The 15,125-nt window shown below is 35.7% G+C and overlaps 2 protein-coding genes across 2 annotated transcripts; both read right to left on the bottom strand.

The window, feature by feature from the left end:
• Nucleotides 1–632: 632 nt before the first annotated feature.
• LOC100286794 (Rhg4-like receptor kinase II) lies at nucleotides 633–4,775 on the bottom strand. The gene is made up of 2 exons (NM_001249092.2): nucleotides 2,464–4,775; nucleotides 633–1,569 (listed from the first exon to the last, which is right to left on the bottom strand). Exons 1-2 carry the CDS (start codon nucleotides 4,709–4,711, stop codon nucleotides 1,052–1,054), a joined length of 2,766 nt encoding a protein of 921 aa, NP_001236021.2. The 5' UTR covers nucleotides 4,712–4,775; the 3' UTR covers nucleotides 633–1,051.
• An 8,388-nt stretch (nucleotides 4,776–13,163) lies between these two features.
• LOC100792175 (phloretin 4'-O-glucosyltransferase) lies at nucleotides 13,164–14,920 on the bottom strand. The gene has a single exon (XM_003524133.5). It carries the CDS (start codon nucleotides 14,785–14,787, stop codon nucleotides 13,321–13,323), a length of 1,467 nt encoding a protein of 488 aa, XP_003524181.2. The 5' UTR covers nucleotides 14,788–14,920; the 3' UTR covers nucleotides 13,164–13,320.
• Nucleotides 14,921–15,125: the final 205 nt, after the last annotated feature.

Below are 15,125 nucleotides of genomic sequence, written 5' to 3'. Positions count from 1 at the left end.
TATCCATCAACTGACTGAGCTTTGAATCACCATATGTGCGTTCACGTATTGTGTAGGCTCTCATCATTTGAAATTAAAATCAGCCCATCACGACCCAAATTTTAAGATTATATCCATTTTCAAAAAATTAAATTTATTCAGTATATCAATGCAATTATGTATTTTCTTTTTAAAAAATCTCTTTATGTCTCTTTCTGTCGCCACCAATTAGATGGTTCAAATGGTGCTTCCTCCTCCCCGAAAGGTAAGGTAAGAAGGCTTGATTTCTCTCCTTCCAAAATGGAGGTATAGAACCTTAGCTAGACTTTACCAACAATGTTAAGGATTTAAATTTTGTAATACTATTTACATAAAGACTATCTAAGCACCTCATCCAACTCAATTGCTTAAACAATTTTGTAGATTTCGTTTCTTATATCGTACGAAGTGTGTTTTTTTAAGTTTCCTAACTGCACATCATAAATTCCGGGCAGGTGGTCTCATTATTCATTTGACCAGCGAACATATTGCTCCATTTGGTAAATCATTTTTTATTTGTAAGGTATCGAGTGGAAATGATTTATACACACACTAGACCTTATAGGTGGATGGAGTGTTGAAATACATGCATAACGGGTAAAGAAGAAAGATTATGGAACATCAAACATGCGATAAATATACTTCTGATTCAAAAGGGAAAAAAAAGAGAATATAATACAATTAATAAATGCATAGACTACAGTCCTTCTATTCCTAAAAAAATAGAAATAAAATAATCATCCTCACGATCAGGTACCCCAACCAATAACCATCCTTTAAAACCCATCCGTCGGCTTAAAAGAATCAATAAAGAACGCCAACCTCACACATCCATGTTTAGTTCAGATGAGTAGATTTTAAGAACACAAAAAAATGACATTTTGAGAATAATAAATAATTACAAAGAAATTGGTGATGCTAATAGATCAAACCAGCTTTACCACATCTGATTTTCTTGGGTATTCTCAAGCAAACCTTCCACTATCATATGGACTAAGATGTCCTTGGATGGTTGTCTCGTTTATCAATTTGGCTACCGGCAATCCATTGAATCAAAGGTGTCTGCAAATCCAACAGGTTTACAGGGGATGCTTGATTGGGTTTGTGAGATGGAAATGTCATTAAATATTGAGGAAGTGCCTTCATTGGCTTGCCACCTTCGTAGAGCTTGAGGAAGGCTCATTTGCAGGTCACCACCAGAGCCGTCCTCTTCTTCGTCGTGGCTAGAAGGTTTCCATTGCTCCACAAGAGGAACCAAGACGTTCACTGCATGGCCCATATCCGGCCTTTGGTATGGTTCACGAGCAGTGCAATGGCCTGCCAGCTCAGCCACTTTATATATGCTCTCCATGGTTTCCTCGTCAGGATTGAGAGTTTGATCAATTGCCTTTGGAATGTTTTCCTTGTTAATGAGTACCCTACGGAACCATGTAACCAAGTGAGACCTTTCATCAGGCACAGTATCATCCAATGCCTTTCTACCGGTGATAAGTTCCATCAAAACTATTCCAAATGCATAAATATCCACTTTGGTTGTCACTCTTCCAGTAGCTGGCAAGAAACAGAGTAGCATTAAATATAATCAAACGAATAGAATAGACTGGCACTAATAAAATGCATCTAATCACATTCAATGCAACATTTTAGGAAGTTTTATGCTTGCAAAAGTCTTGATGCTAAATGGATCAAAACAACAGCGCTCAAAATTAACTAGTTTTAACAAAAAATGTGTCAATGCACCGAGCCACCAAGGAAATGGGATGGAAGGATAAATTCCACAGCAGTGATTAGTTGCGACAGAGAACAACCACCTAAGCTCATGACAATATACAGCAATCCAAGATTTGATGCAAACCATAGCATTCATCGCATCATAAAGGATAATTGGGAGTCAGACTCTGTAAACTGTCTATAATGGCTCAACATATCTTGAGGCATCGACCACCAAGAACTATGCAGAAAACCCCTACCCAAATGGAAAAAACACGAGAAACAGGCAAAATATAACATTGCAAAGAATAGCCACAAAGAGTTCTGAAGTAGCCATGTATCTAGGGATGGGGTATCAATTACTTTCCCTTTCAACTTTTTTTTTTTTTTGTATGTGTGTGGTTACTGAGGACGAGCCCTGGTGCAGCGGTAAAGTTGTGCCTTGGTGACTTGTTGGTCATGGGTTCGAATCCGGAAACAGCCTCTTTGCATATGCAAGGGTAAGGCTGCGTACAATATCCCTCCCCCATACCTTCGCATAGCGAAGAGCCTCTGGACAATGGGGTACGAAGTTTTTTTATGTGTGTGGTTACTCTATTGAACTACTTAAATTTGCTGGACACCAAAGCATGATATTGAAGTAGTAACCTACAACTATAACCACCAAATAAGTAAAATATGAATTTCACAATTAAGGTACAATTGTACAGAACTAAAATCAAAGGCTTTCTATACCTGCATACTCAGGTGCAAGATATCCAAATGTTCCAGCCAACCGTGTCTCAACAGAATACTTCCCATCTGGTGCATTTTTAACCAAACCAAAATCAGCAACCTTTGCTCTCATGTCATCACCTAGTAGTATGTTTGAGGGTTTTAAGTCTCTATGAATGAAGCTTTGCTGAGCTAAACTGTGCAAGTATTCCACCCCCCGCGCTACATCCAAAGCTATTACTACCCTTTGTTTCCAAGTCAAAGGAACATAGCCTTGCTCCTGCCATTCAAACAGGTGCTGTGTTAACGTACCTTGAGGCATATACTCATAGACCAAAAGCCTTTCAATGCCATTGATGCAATACCCTAAAAGAGCAACCAAATGTCTATGCCTAACTTTACTAAGAACTGCAATCTCTGCTTCGAACTCTTTCAGTCCTTTGTTACCCATTGCAACAGATTCCATCCTCTTGACAGCAATTTTTGTTCCATCATGCAACTGCCCCTTATAAACTACTCCAAACCCTCCCCTGCCTAAAATGTTCTCCTCGCTGAAATTATTCGTCACTTGTTGAAGAACTTGGATCGAAAACGTTGGACCATCTAAAGCCTGAAGGTCACTGCGATCACCACTGCTCTGGCTTTGCAACTCACTGGGAACACCACCATATCCATTAGAAACATGGGCAGCATCAGGTTTAAAAATTCCTTTCCCATTTTCACGACCATTAACCCTACTGAACTTCCCCTGCCGCCTGTTGACAAAACACTTCCAAGACACAAACAACACCACTGCAATAAAAAACAACACAATAACAACTATACCAGCAATCCAACCCGGCGACAACAAAGAACTACCCTTTGCGGATTCACTGCCACTTCCACCAGTCGAAGACCCTGAAGGAGTAGTTCCATTTGGTCCACCTCCAGGACTAAGAGCTTTCCCAAGCAAAGCATTTCCCGCAGTCACCAACTTCACCTTTGGCGGGAACTTGGGAACCAATCCAGAGAGGTTGTTATCAGACACATCAAGAGTCTGAAGCTGAGACAAAGTAGTCAAACTCTCAGGTATAGAACCAGTCAAATTATTCCCATTGAGAAACAAGCTCCTCAAGTCAGTCAAATTGGCAAATGCAGGGGAGATGGTACCCTGCAAACCCTGTTTCTCGAAATTGACAGTGATAATCTTCCCGGCAGCACACACAACATAGTTCCAACCATCACAAGGATCATTCCCTTTCCACGATTCCGCCAACCGAATCGGATAACCGAACGCCTCGGCAATCCGCAGCAAAACCATCACCCTGGGATCACAATTCCCAGGAGTGTCAAGACAAAAGCTATTAATCCCATCGAGAGTAAAATTCACACCTTTCCCAAACACGGGCACGGGCCCCTGAAGCTCATTGTTATCCAGAGAAACTTTCTTCAAACTCGGAAGACTCGTCAAGGAAGCGGGAACCACACCAGTTAACTGGTTATCCCTAAGCTGCAAGTCAGACAAAGCCTTGCATTGCGACAAATCCGGTAAGGAACCAGTGAACTGATTCTTATTGAGCCAGGCCTGCTTTAATGCTGTCATGTTGGAGAGGACCTGGAGGGTACCGGACAAGCCGGCGGCCTGGTTGTTGAGCCAGAGGGTTGCGATATTGTCGGCGACGGCGAAAGAGGCGGGTAAATTACCGGTGAGGTTGTTGTAAGAGAGGCGAAGGTGTTGAAGAGAGGTGAATTTGTCGAAAATGTCTGGTAAGGGACCGGTGAGGGTTACGGTGGCGAGGTCGAGGTCGATTAGGTTAACGGAGGAAGTGAGGTCGGTGGGGAAGGACCAGGGTTGGAGGGTAGGGTTGGAGCCGAGGCTGAGGGTTTGGAGGGAGGTTAGGGAGGAGAAGGCGGAGGGGGGCACGGAGGTGAAGTTGTTGCGGTTTAAGTACGCGGTTTGGAGGAATGAGAGGTTGGAGAGGGAAGGGAGGGTGCCGGAGAGAGAATTGTCTTGGAGAGAGAGAGTGCGGAGTTGAGAGAGGGAATTGAGATCCGAGGGGAGTGTTCCGGTGAGGGACTGCGAAGCGAGGCTTATGCTGGTCACGTGCCTCGAAGAATCGCATTGGATTCCCTTCCATTGGCAGAATGGGGTTGTTTGAGACCAGCCGGAGGGCGGTGGAGTGAGGGATATGAGAAAATTCGACATCACCGCCGCGTCATCGCCGGTTACTGCGGTGATCGCGATCGCGAAGAGAAGGGAGAGAGAAAGTAGGGTTTTGGGGAGAGACATTAGGGTTGGGAGAAGCGTGTGGGTGAGAGAGAGGCTAAAATGTTAATGCTGTTATGGAGAAGAGAGGGAAGAAGGGGTTGTAGACTTGTAGTAATAGCAAGCACTAAGCAGTAGTAAGAGATGGATTCTTTGGTTCTTTTTTGCTGAGAAGACGCTGTGTGTCTTACTTTGAAATCTACTTTAACCAATTTAAAATCTATATTATATACACACAAACACAATAGAATGTTTTTGACATGTGTCAACTTGTGAGCAATCCATCCAAAAATGACCTTTTTTATTATTTACTATTTGAGGAACTACAACACTAACCCAGAGGCAAAGGCAAAACAGCATAGAGGAAAATCAAACCCAACCCAAAGGCAAAACTACATAGACGAAGAACGTGCAGGGGAGATAGAGATCAGCGAGAGCATGCTACATGTGAGCATAGTTTTCACCCAAATAGAAAAATGCAGTGATGACAAAATTGCAACAAGGGTTCCTCTGCCCTTTATGTTTAAATGAGGCTGAGTCAAATGCTCATTTGTTCTTTACTTGCAGGAAATCTCTCTAAGTTTGGGCTCACATTCGTGATTTAGCTCCTTTCCACAGGCGTTTCACTTATTACTAACTCTTCAATTAGGGGCAGATCCATATCAGGTGTTCAAGGTACGTCTGGCTATAACAATTACAGTCTACTGCATCTGGCTGTCTAGAAACAAACTGATTTTTGAAGATTATCAATTTTCTGTAATAGAGATTATTAGTAAGATTAAGTTTCTTATGTATAGACAAGTACACCTGTTGCATTTGTTTTAGCATCTTGATATAGACCTTCTTGTATTAGGGAGGCTTTTGATTTTCTCTAGCGACGGGTATGTCCCGTTTATTGTTGTATCATTTTGGGTTTAATATAATTTACATTTTTCCCAAAAAAAAAAAGAAAAATACAGTGATAACAATCTTAATAGGGGTTTGACCGCACTTACAAGGGTAAGTTTGTAGTTGTTATGTTATTTTGAAGTTCAAATAAATTAGGTTTAGGGATTTCACATCTATTCCCTTCCCTCTCAAACCCTAATTTGATTCCACTTATGAACAAATTTTGAATTTCAAATGTGATTTTTGATGGAGGGATAGGGTAACATATTTTGAACCCTATAAATAGATTCACAATTTTAGTGTGAAGTGCACAAATGTTGAGATCGATGCTACTAGAGAAAACTGTAAAATATGTGTTAGGGTTGTTCGTTTGTGGTTGGTTCCTGATTTATAAAATAAAAAAACCACACTCTTTGGAGATGGTATTCGTAGATTCTCATGTGGGTGGTTTTCTTTAATATTACAAGTTTTTCTTCAATGCAATCTCATGCTCACAAAAGAAATTTTATTTTGCAAGGAGATAGAATCCATGCCACTATGAAGAGGGCATTGGTTTACAAATTTCAAAATGAAATCAATGAAGAACAGAATGTACTCTATTCGGGGAATATGTTGATGAGTTGAATGTGTTCCTTGCTTTTGGAGAAGGTGCAAATTCTGTTGTCATAGTGCAGTTTGCCAAAATGAAGTCCTTCCAAAGTATGAGTTTTTGTCTTTGTAGATTAGAAATTGAAAAAAAAAATATTTGTTCATATTTTTAAGTTTATGTTTTCCTTTGTTGTTTTTCACCACACAAAATCCATATTTAGAATTGCAGCATGATATGAACAAAATTGATTTTTAATTCACAATGTCAGCAAGCCATGGAACTAACATAGAGGTACTCTAGGATGAGTTTGCATTTTAAAAAAAATATACATTGTAATATCATGTTCTAATCCAATGTTATTTTATAGGATGATTGTAAGTATGGATTCACCATCACAGGGCTACTCAGCTAACTGAGGCAACCAAAATGGATGCATCCGAGGAATTTTTGAAAGCCACATGAAGGAAAACTATAATGGAACTCAAGGATTGTAAAGAGGTATAAAAATTCATATTTTGGAATATAGGTTAAGTTAATATCTAAAAGTAACGGTGTAAGTGTAAGTATGTTTTAGTTAAGAAATTTATAAGGGACAAAATTTTGAATTAAAATTGAAAAATAAAAAAAGTAACAAATCAAACATTGATTTGCTCATGTTTGCACAGGTTTTATTTCTTCACATAGTTTTTTTCCATATTATTTTTCAATATAACGAAATAGGTGAAGTCATACTGTGTGCTTGGTACTATCAAGCACGTTTTGGAGGATGATACTTGATGGCATACAACTTGCTCATGCAGCAGAAAAGTATATGCAGATTCTAATATGTTCTTTTGCAACACGTGCAAAAACATACTACCAAGGTTGCTTTAAGGTATTTTTCAAACTATTTTTTTGCATTTGTATTTGTTTATTACTTCTAATCATTAAACATCTTACTTTTTCACATTCTTATATTTTATGTTTTTGAAGGTATAAAATTAAGGTGCGTGTAATAGATGAAACTAACTCGGCCACATTTGTCATTTTCGATCGGGATGGAACTATGCTATTTAACAAAACTTGTGTTGAGTTATTCGACATATCTCAGAAGGTTATTTGTTTATTTGTAAACTTTTCTGATTTGGTATTTGTTAACCAATGTGATATTCTTTTACTAAAAATGTAATAAAAACTATGTGATATTCATTGTATGTAGAGAGATGGTCCTGGGAGTATTCCTGTGGAGATAAGTGAGTTAGTGGAAAAGGAATTTTTATTCAAGGTTGAGTGGAAAGAGGTAACCAGTTCAAGATTTGAGCTAAGTTTTAGAGTGAAGAAAATGTGTTGGGATATGTCCATTATTGACCTCTTCAAGGAGTCTTCCAGCAAAGATGTGGTAAAAATTTGATTCTAATTTAACATAAAACTTTTTGTTAATTAGAAGCTTCATAGAATGAAAATAATTCTAATGAACTTTGAATATTTTGTGTTTTAGGTGGAATGTGAAGATCATGTCACTGTTATATCATCAATTTCCCCACAGGTTTCTTTTTTTTTTTTTTTTGTACCATTTGATAGTGTTAAGTACTTTTATTTTATTTGGGCAATTAATCATTTTAAGTGTAATATTTAAGTACTATTCTATATGGATTTTATATTTTTCATATTTAAGTGCTCTAACAAATCACTACATCTTTTTTGGTTGGACTTGATGAACAAATTCTCTGGTGTTGGTCTTGAAATGGATTCTCAGTTGGATGAGAATGAGACACTTGATTTGTCCAAAGATTCTGATGATGCAACTCCATTGAAAAATACAAATGAAGTTGAAGGTCCAAAAGTAAATGCTTTGGTGAAGGATGTTGTGGGCTTTAACCGTCTTGAAGTGTCAAAACTATAAGTAAATAGATATCAGTAGTATGATGAATTTTATGTTAATATATCGAAAAAGTGCAATGTTTTATCAATATATTCATAATTTATATATTGGTATCAGTTTTTTAGTTTGATCAAATTTATCATAAAATAAATTACAAATTATAATCATAATATAATAAGTCTAAATCTTTCTTGTGCATGCACGGGTTAAGATACTAGTAATTATTATATGGCCGAAACACAAAACAGGCTGCGTGCTACAGAAGTTGCGGTTACTCGTCCTAGTCACCGTTATTGTACGATTAAATTATACCAAGTTTATTTTAAAAAACTGACTTTGTATCATAAAACAATAAAAAAAAATGGTTTATAATGGTGAACTACTACAAATTTTCAAGATATTAATATTATGTTTTTTTATTGACTATATTTGATACTGATAATGTGAGGTTGATTGTTTTAAAATATTCATTATTAACCGGCAAAAATTTAATTTAATAATAACATCTTTCCTAAGTTGGTATATTAAAATGAATTAAAAAAAAATTAAGTGAACTTTTGATGCAAAAAGAGTCTCCTTTACTAACAGGTTTTATAATAACATCATGATCGGCCATACTGATGATAACACGTGTCATCCAACATTTAAATTTCTTGGATATCCTCACATGGTTGTTCTTGCAACTCAGTTATGCTCGTTGCGTCAACCTTGGCGTATAAACATCCAAACATCACTGTACTCAGCACAAAACACCAACAACAATGTCTTCGGTCCAACCGACCTATGTGTACTCAGCTCTATCATCCACGCATGGATTCAGAGCTTGCGAGACTTATGTATTGTATGACCTGTAAAGCTCAGCATGTACTCAGCTCATAGGGTCCCCATGTTCTTAGACAGTGACGATCCTTAACTACCGTCCACGAACTCGACCATCACGCATAGAGGAGCAATTTGCGAACGTGGCTCGAGCATGGCGTGACTCCAACGATATCGAACACATATATATATATACCTAGAGGGGAGACCCCAGGTACATTTTATTCATCCCAATTATAGATACATAAACATCTCATAGCATAGCACCACTGACTTGTTCGAAGTTTCTTTTATAGCTACCTCTCCCTACTTTAACATAAAATATTAGAGATTTCATTGAGAAAAAGAAGACAATAGCTTGATCAAACCTCGTTGGAAATCAACAGGATCAGTTGACATAGATAAGAAAAGGGACACTTTTTGAAAAGATTATTGACAACATGCACATTAATATATATTGTCTTTGGCCTTTAAAAAAAATCCTATAGACATATCCAACATTAACTCATCTTGAAGATCAAAAGATTAAAAAATTCAAGCTAATAACAGTAAATTAACAAACCCTACACGGAAGGGAACCCATAAATTAGCTCAACAAATTATGTATGAATTCTAATTGCAAAATTGAGTTGATTATTGTTGAATTAGTCTAGAACTTTTAGTTAGGTTTTAGGTACTAAGGAATTTTTAATTTTGTTCAACAACTTAGTAAATATGTATAGTGACTTAAGCACAAATTAAAAATAAACAACAACAACAAAAAAGATAAGAGATCATGAGATTAAAAAACTAGGCTACTTACTTACCCTATAAAAATCAAAAGTAAAACTGAAAAATTGGGCTAGTGTGCTCATGACATAAGCTCCTCAAGCAATGCAAGAAACATGAGCTCCGCCAATTGACTACATTGGGTGATGATTCTTTGCACCCCGATTTATCCGTAAAACATGGAGAATTATGTAAAAGTTCAAGAGACCCTTGACCTCACCCAAGTACATATATAAGCTCGTTGGGTGACATAAAACCCTTGCTCTATAGTTGACCCTTGTTGCGCAACACATGCTCATTCTCACCGCATAGTGGTCCCCAAATCAAAAAGTTGCCTTTCTCGTCCAATGTTAAGCTTGTGAGAACACGCAAAAGTCATGAATATTCAAGTGTAACCGTTTTTAAAATTATAAGGTTGACCTGATTATTGAGAAAGAAAAATTAATAGATGAAAGGAGAAGAAAAAAATCATAGACTTAAATTTATTTTACTAATATTTTAACAAAAAAAAATAATTAACATTGACCGATAATAAAAATATATATATAATAGTTCTCAAGGGATCATTGGGTGACAATTTGCCTCACCTCTCTGATACATAAAAGGTCTCTTCTTTCAAATTTGCCAACCAATAGCTCGCCCAACTAGCTAGGGGAGCATGGAATCCAACATATTAAAGGTTTTATCGAACTAATTTGTGCGACAAAGACTTTACCCAACGATGGATCAATTTTGAAAAATAAAAAGTCGTGAAGCGGTCATTTGCATTATTTTACTATTGAAATTTTCCCTTCTCAAACAACCTTTATGGCATATTGGCATTGGCATAACTGCGAAAAGAATTCTTCGATCCAACATCATATCCTAGGTATGTGGTTATTTGTTCCTTTATTCATTTAATTTGTACAACTTGCTTTGAAGATGAGCACATTAATCAATCCAAGGGTGTTCCTTTCCTCGTTCACAATTTGTACCGCTAAGTGTCTCACTAGAGCTTTTAAGATGATTCTAAATTCATATTGTTGTATACCGCTAAGTGTCTCAGACTTTGAAGGTGGTATAATTGTGGGCATAGAAAACATGCGAGAAAAAGTCATACATGTACCACAAGGCTCCAAGTCTCCAACACAATTGTTAGCCATACGTACGCTTTACTCCACAAAGGCCATTAAGGGATTCATTGATTGATTGACCTTTTTCTTTCCTGTTCATCTTTCAAAATTCATTTTTTAAAAAACCACCTTCAGTCTTTATTTAAAAAAAATCACCTTTTTTTGTTATTAAAATTAAGATAAGTAGCTTTTTAAATTAAGAGGTTTTTTTTTTGAAAAATATGTTTTATCTAGGTTCTCATTTCTAAGGAAAAAAAATATAGAAAACCAAAACAATTTAGAACAAATACTATCTAAAAATATAATCCCTTCATTCATTTTCAATTTTCGGATTTGTTTAATATTTTTATTTTTATTTATATGTTATTTTAAAAGTTTAAAATAACATTAATTATTCTTTTATCAATTATATTCATACATTTCACTTATTTTTTAATTAATTTACATATGCAAAAATAAATAAATAAATAAAATAAGAAATTTCATAATTATTTTTTAGGATCAAGAAAGTATATTATATTCCTAAATATACTATTTGTTTAAATTTTAAAATATCATTTTAAAATAAACATTTTTATGTAAGTATTTTCTAAAAAGTATATAGGATTTAATTTTTAAAATAAGCAGAAAACTATATATATATATATATATATATATATATATATATAATTTAAAGAAACACACTAAAAAATAAAAAGTTACTAATTTTATTAAAATAAACATTTATTTCCATATTCTTGTATTAAATTAATTGTTACCTCCGATTCAAGAATCAAAGACAATATTTTTTTGTTTTAATTATAACAAACAAGTAACTATTTTACTGTTAATTTTTTTTACCCCTAATTGATTGTGATATTTATTAATGATATACATTTATTTTCACATAAAAATAGATGCATTAATTGAGTTATCATACACTCATTGGTAAAAAAAATATTATTTAAAAAATAGTCACCTCTTCAATCATTTAATATCATGAGTAAGTTAAAAATAAAAATAAAATTTATGATAAATTAATTATTTTAATCAATTTTATTAATCTTAATAAATTAGTTAATTATTTCTTATACCAAAGGTACTAAACCAAAAATACTCATTAGTTTTTTTTCCCAAAATTTATGGATACCAGGACACTCATACTAAAAAAGCTATATGAATGCATTAACAATCTCTTTTAAACAAATAAAAGTAAGTGAGATTTAGAAAACATATTTTATTTGATTGGGAAACTTTGAGTTAAAAGGATAAAAATAAAAATAGTGAGCCTTTTTCAAAGAAAACGGTGGTTTGAATAAAGGAAATTGAAAAATGAAAAACATTAATTATTTATATAATTAAAATTTAGATCAGAAGTTTGAAAAAAGTTATTAATATATTTTTTTAATTTAAAAGTACATAATGGTTAATATGTAACAAGTAGAAAGAAAATATAACAACAATTTTCGTTTTAGAAAATAATGGCTTAAAAGTTTTACTTTAAAATAGAAAATGAAAAAATAATTTAATATTAGACATACGTTAACCGGTTCCCATAAAAAAATAAAAGTAAAATGTTTTTTATTTCAATGCATAAAATGTGTTCTTCAATGATTTTAAAATGCATGTGATTTCTATCAAAAAAATTATCCTTTTAATTCTTTTTATAACCAATGCACTAAGAGCTTTAGTTAATAAGATCCTTAATGTTAATAAGATCCTTAATATCATGTGACTTTTTTTTGTAAATTAATATTTTTATTTTTAATTTAACGTATCTTAAAAAATACTTTAATTCTTAATTAATTCCTAATCTTCCTAATTCTAAACCTAACTTTTGGTGCGGCCTATTCAATGTCAGCAATGGAAAACTTCAATATTTGTTGGGCCATACCGTTTTTGAGCCATGGCTGTAAAGGCTATGCTGCTTAGCACAAAATCAGTCGATACCATCCACCACTTATGCCTAGCTTCACATATCAAATACACAAACATAATAAATTAATAAGATCATTCTATTTGACCTACTTAGATGGAAATTGAACATAATAATGAATGAATGAATGGATGTTGTTAATTACATGCAAGATCAGAAGCTTTGGAGGCACGATCACGTACAAGCAGTCGAAGCTTGGAGTTTAGAATTAGAAAGATTAAGAATTAATTAAGGATCAAGGTGTTTTTTTTAAATACTTTAAATTAAAAATAAAAATATTAAATTTGTAAAAAGTCCTTAACTTTGATTACAAGTACAGTTACTTAACTTTAATAAACATATTTAAGCAGACTTAATTAGTGCAACAAGTAAACTTCATTTTTCAAAAATTATAATTAAATAAAATACTACTAAGGAGTATACAAAATTAAATAAAGATATAATTATAAAGAAAAATATATATTTAAACTTAAAATAATACTATCTCTTAAAAGAATAATAAGTTAACTGTTCTAAATAATAAATATTTCAAACTTAGAATTAATTCATTGAAAATGATAGGAAAAACAAAATGAAAAAGATAGCACAGAGTCCTTTAACCACGTAAACTGTGATGGTTTGGTGGGCAAAGAAAAGAAGCAGAAAAACAGGAAGAAAGAACAGCATGAACTGCAAAACTCATTAGAACTGCAACGCCGCCATGGCATCAAGAAACGCCTTGAGATTCCTCTCTGAAGGACCACCTTCCTTCGCTGCCTCCCTTGCCAAACCCTTCCATTTCTCTGCGTTCCTTCTCAACTCTCCACTCCCCATCACCTCTTCCACACACTTCCTAATTTCTTCCTTTTCTACTATTCCATCCCCATCATTTTCCACCCTCACTCCTATCTTCCACACATCTTCTATCAGTTTCGCGTTTGTCTTTTGGTCCGACCACTGAGGAAAGGCCACCATGGGCACCCCCGAAACCAAGCTTTCCATGGTCGAATTCCAACCACAGTGTGTCACAAAACAACCCACGGAACCATGCGACAGAACCTCCACCTGAGAACACCATTTCACCAACTTCCCCTTCCCTTCCAATTCCTCTCTAAAACACAGCTCCTCCTCCTCCTCCTTCTCTTCCTCTTTCACTCTAATCACCCACAAGAACGGAAAACTACAACCTAACAACGCACGTGCAATTTCCTCAGTTTGTCTCTTAGACAACTCAAAGTAGCTCCCAAATGAAACGTAAACCACAGACTTGTCTTCCTTTGAGTCAAGCCACTCAACATAACCATTTGAGACTTGTAACAAGTCACCACCAAAGGAAGTATCTTCAGGGTCCTTCCCACCCAAGAACGCAGTAGGAATCAACGGCCCGATGGGGATCATGTTGAGCTTATCAACGGCCCTCAACGCCTCTTCTTCCAAAGCTTCAAAAGTATTCACCAGCACCTTAGGGTTAGCTTCCAGGTCAAGCTGTTTGATCTGCTCTTCAAACAAGGGAAAGACGAACGACAATAAACTCGGTTTCGACGTCAGTAAAAACGATGGTATGTCACGGGGTGAAAGCGAAAACGACAATCCCGGAAGCACTATGTTCTCTTTGGTTTCGTCGTTGATGTAATCAGCGTAGCCGTGAAAGTAGTGGTAGAGGATATCCAGCACCGTGGCGGGTTGGATCCAGAGCATAGCTGTTGGGAGGTTGAGTCCACGCGCCACCTGTGGGGCCCACGGAACGAGCAAGGTGTAGAGTAAGCAAGTGAAAGGGTGGCCCTCGTTGGCGCTGGAGAGTATGAGGTTGGACACGAACACCGAGGCACGGCGCTTGAGTTCCGAGGCGTAGAGGTTGTAATCGGAGTCGGTGCCGCGGATGGCGTGGAAGCCGTCGTCGTAGCCGTCGGAGAAGGGGGCGAGGGAGAGGCCGGGGACGGCGGTTGTGTTGGTCATGCGGCGGTGCATGTCGAGAGTGATGGGAATAGTGACACGTGCACCCATGGCAGTGAGTCGCTTCGCAAACTGAAGAGCGGGGTTTATTTGGCCTTGTCCGGGGTAAATTACGAGGAGGAAGCGGTGGTGGAGCATGGTGGCGCTGGAACTGGCTTCTCTAGGCTCTTTTGCTGTGAATTCGCACTTAGACAAAATCTTTTTTTTTTCATTCATATAGAGGCTGATTGACCAATTTAATGTGCTACAACAATAATATATATGTTTTTTATTTATTTCAATGTATTGAATGAGATGTATAAATCATTACATGATTAAAGATTAAAAAAAAAAACATTCATGTTTCTATTATAAATCTTATCATAAAGCTAAAGTAACATATATTGAAACAAAATTATTGTTGAGGAGTTGGGTATATTATAGGCATTATCATTATAATGCTGGAGTTTTTCTTTCAAATCAGTATTTTTTTATGGTTAGCTATATGCTGTGGTTTTGAAAATAAAGAGTACTTATTTCATACGTATATGGACATCCAATGTGAATGCTTGTAT

Source organism: Glycine max, chromosome 5, assembly GCF_000004515.6.
Source record: "Glycine max cultivar Williams 82 chromosome 5, Glycine_max_v4.0, whole genome shotgun sequence".
NCBI lineage: Eukaryota > Viridiplantae > Streptophyta > Magnoliopsida > Fabales > Fabaceae > Glycine > Glycine max.
Note: the sequence above shows the minus strand (reverse complement) of the source record. Positions and strands in the feature narration are given on the sequence as shown.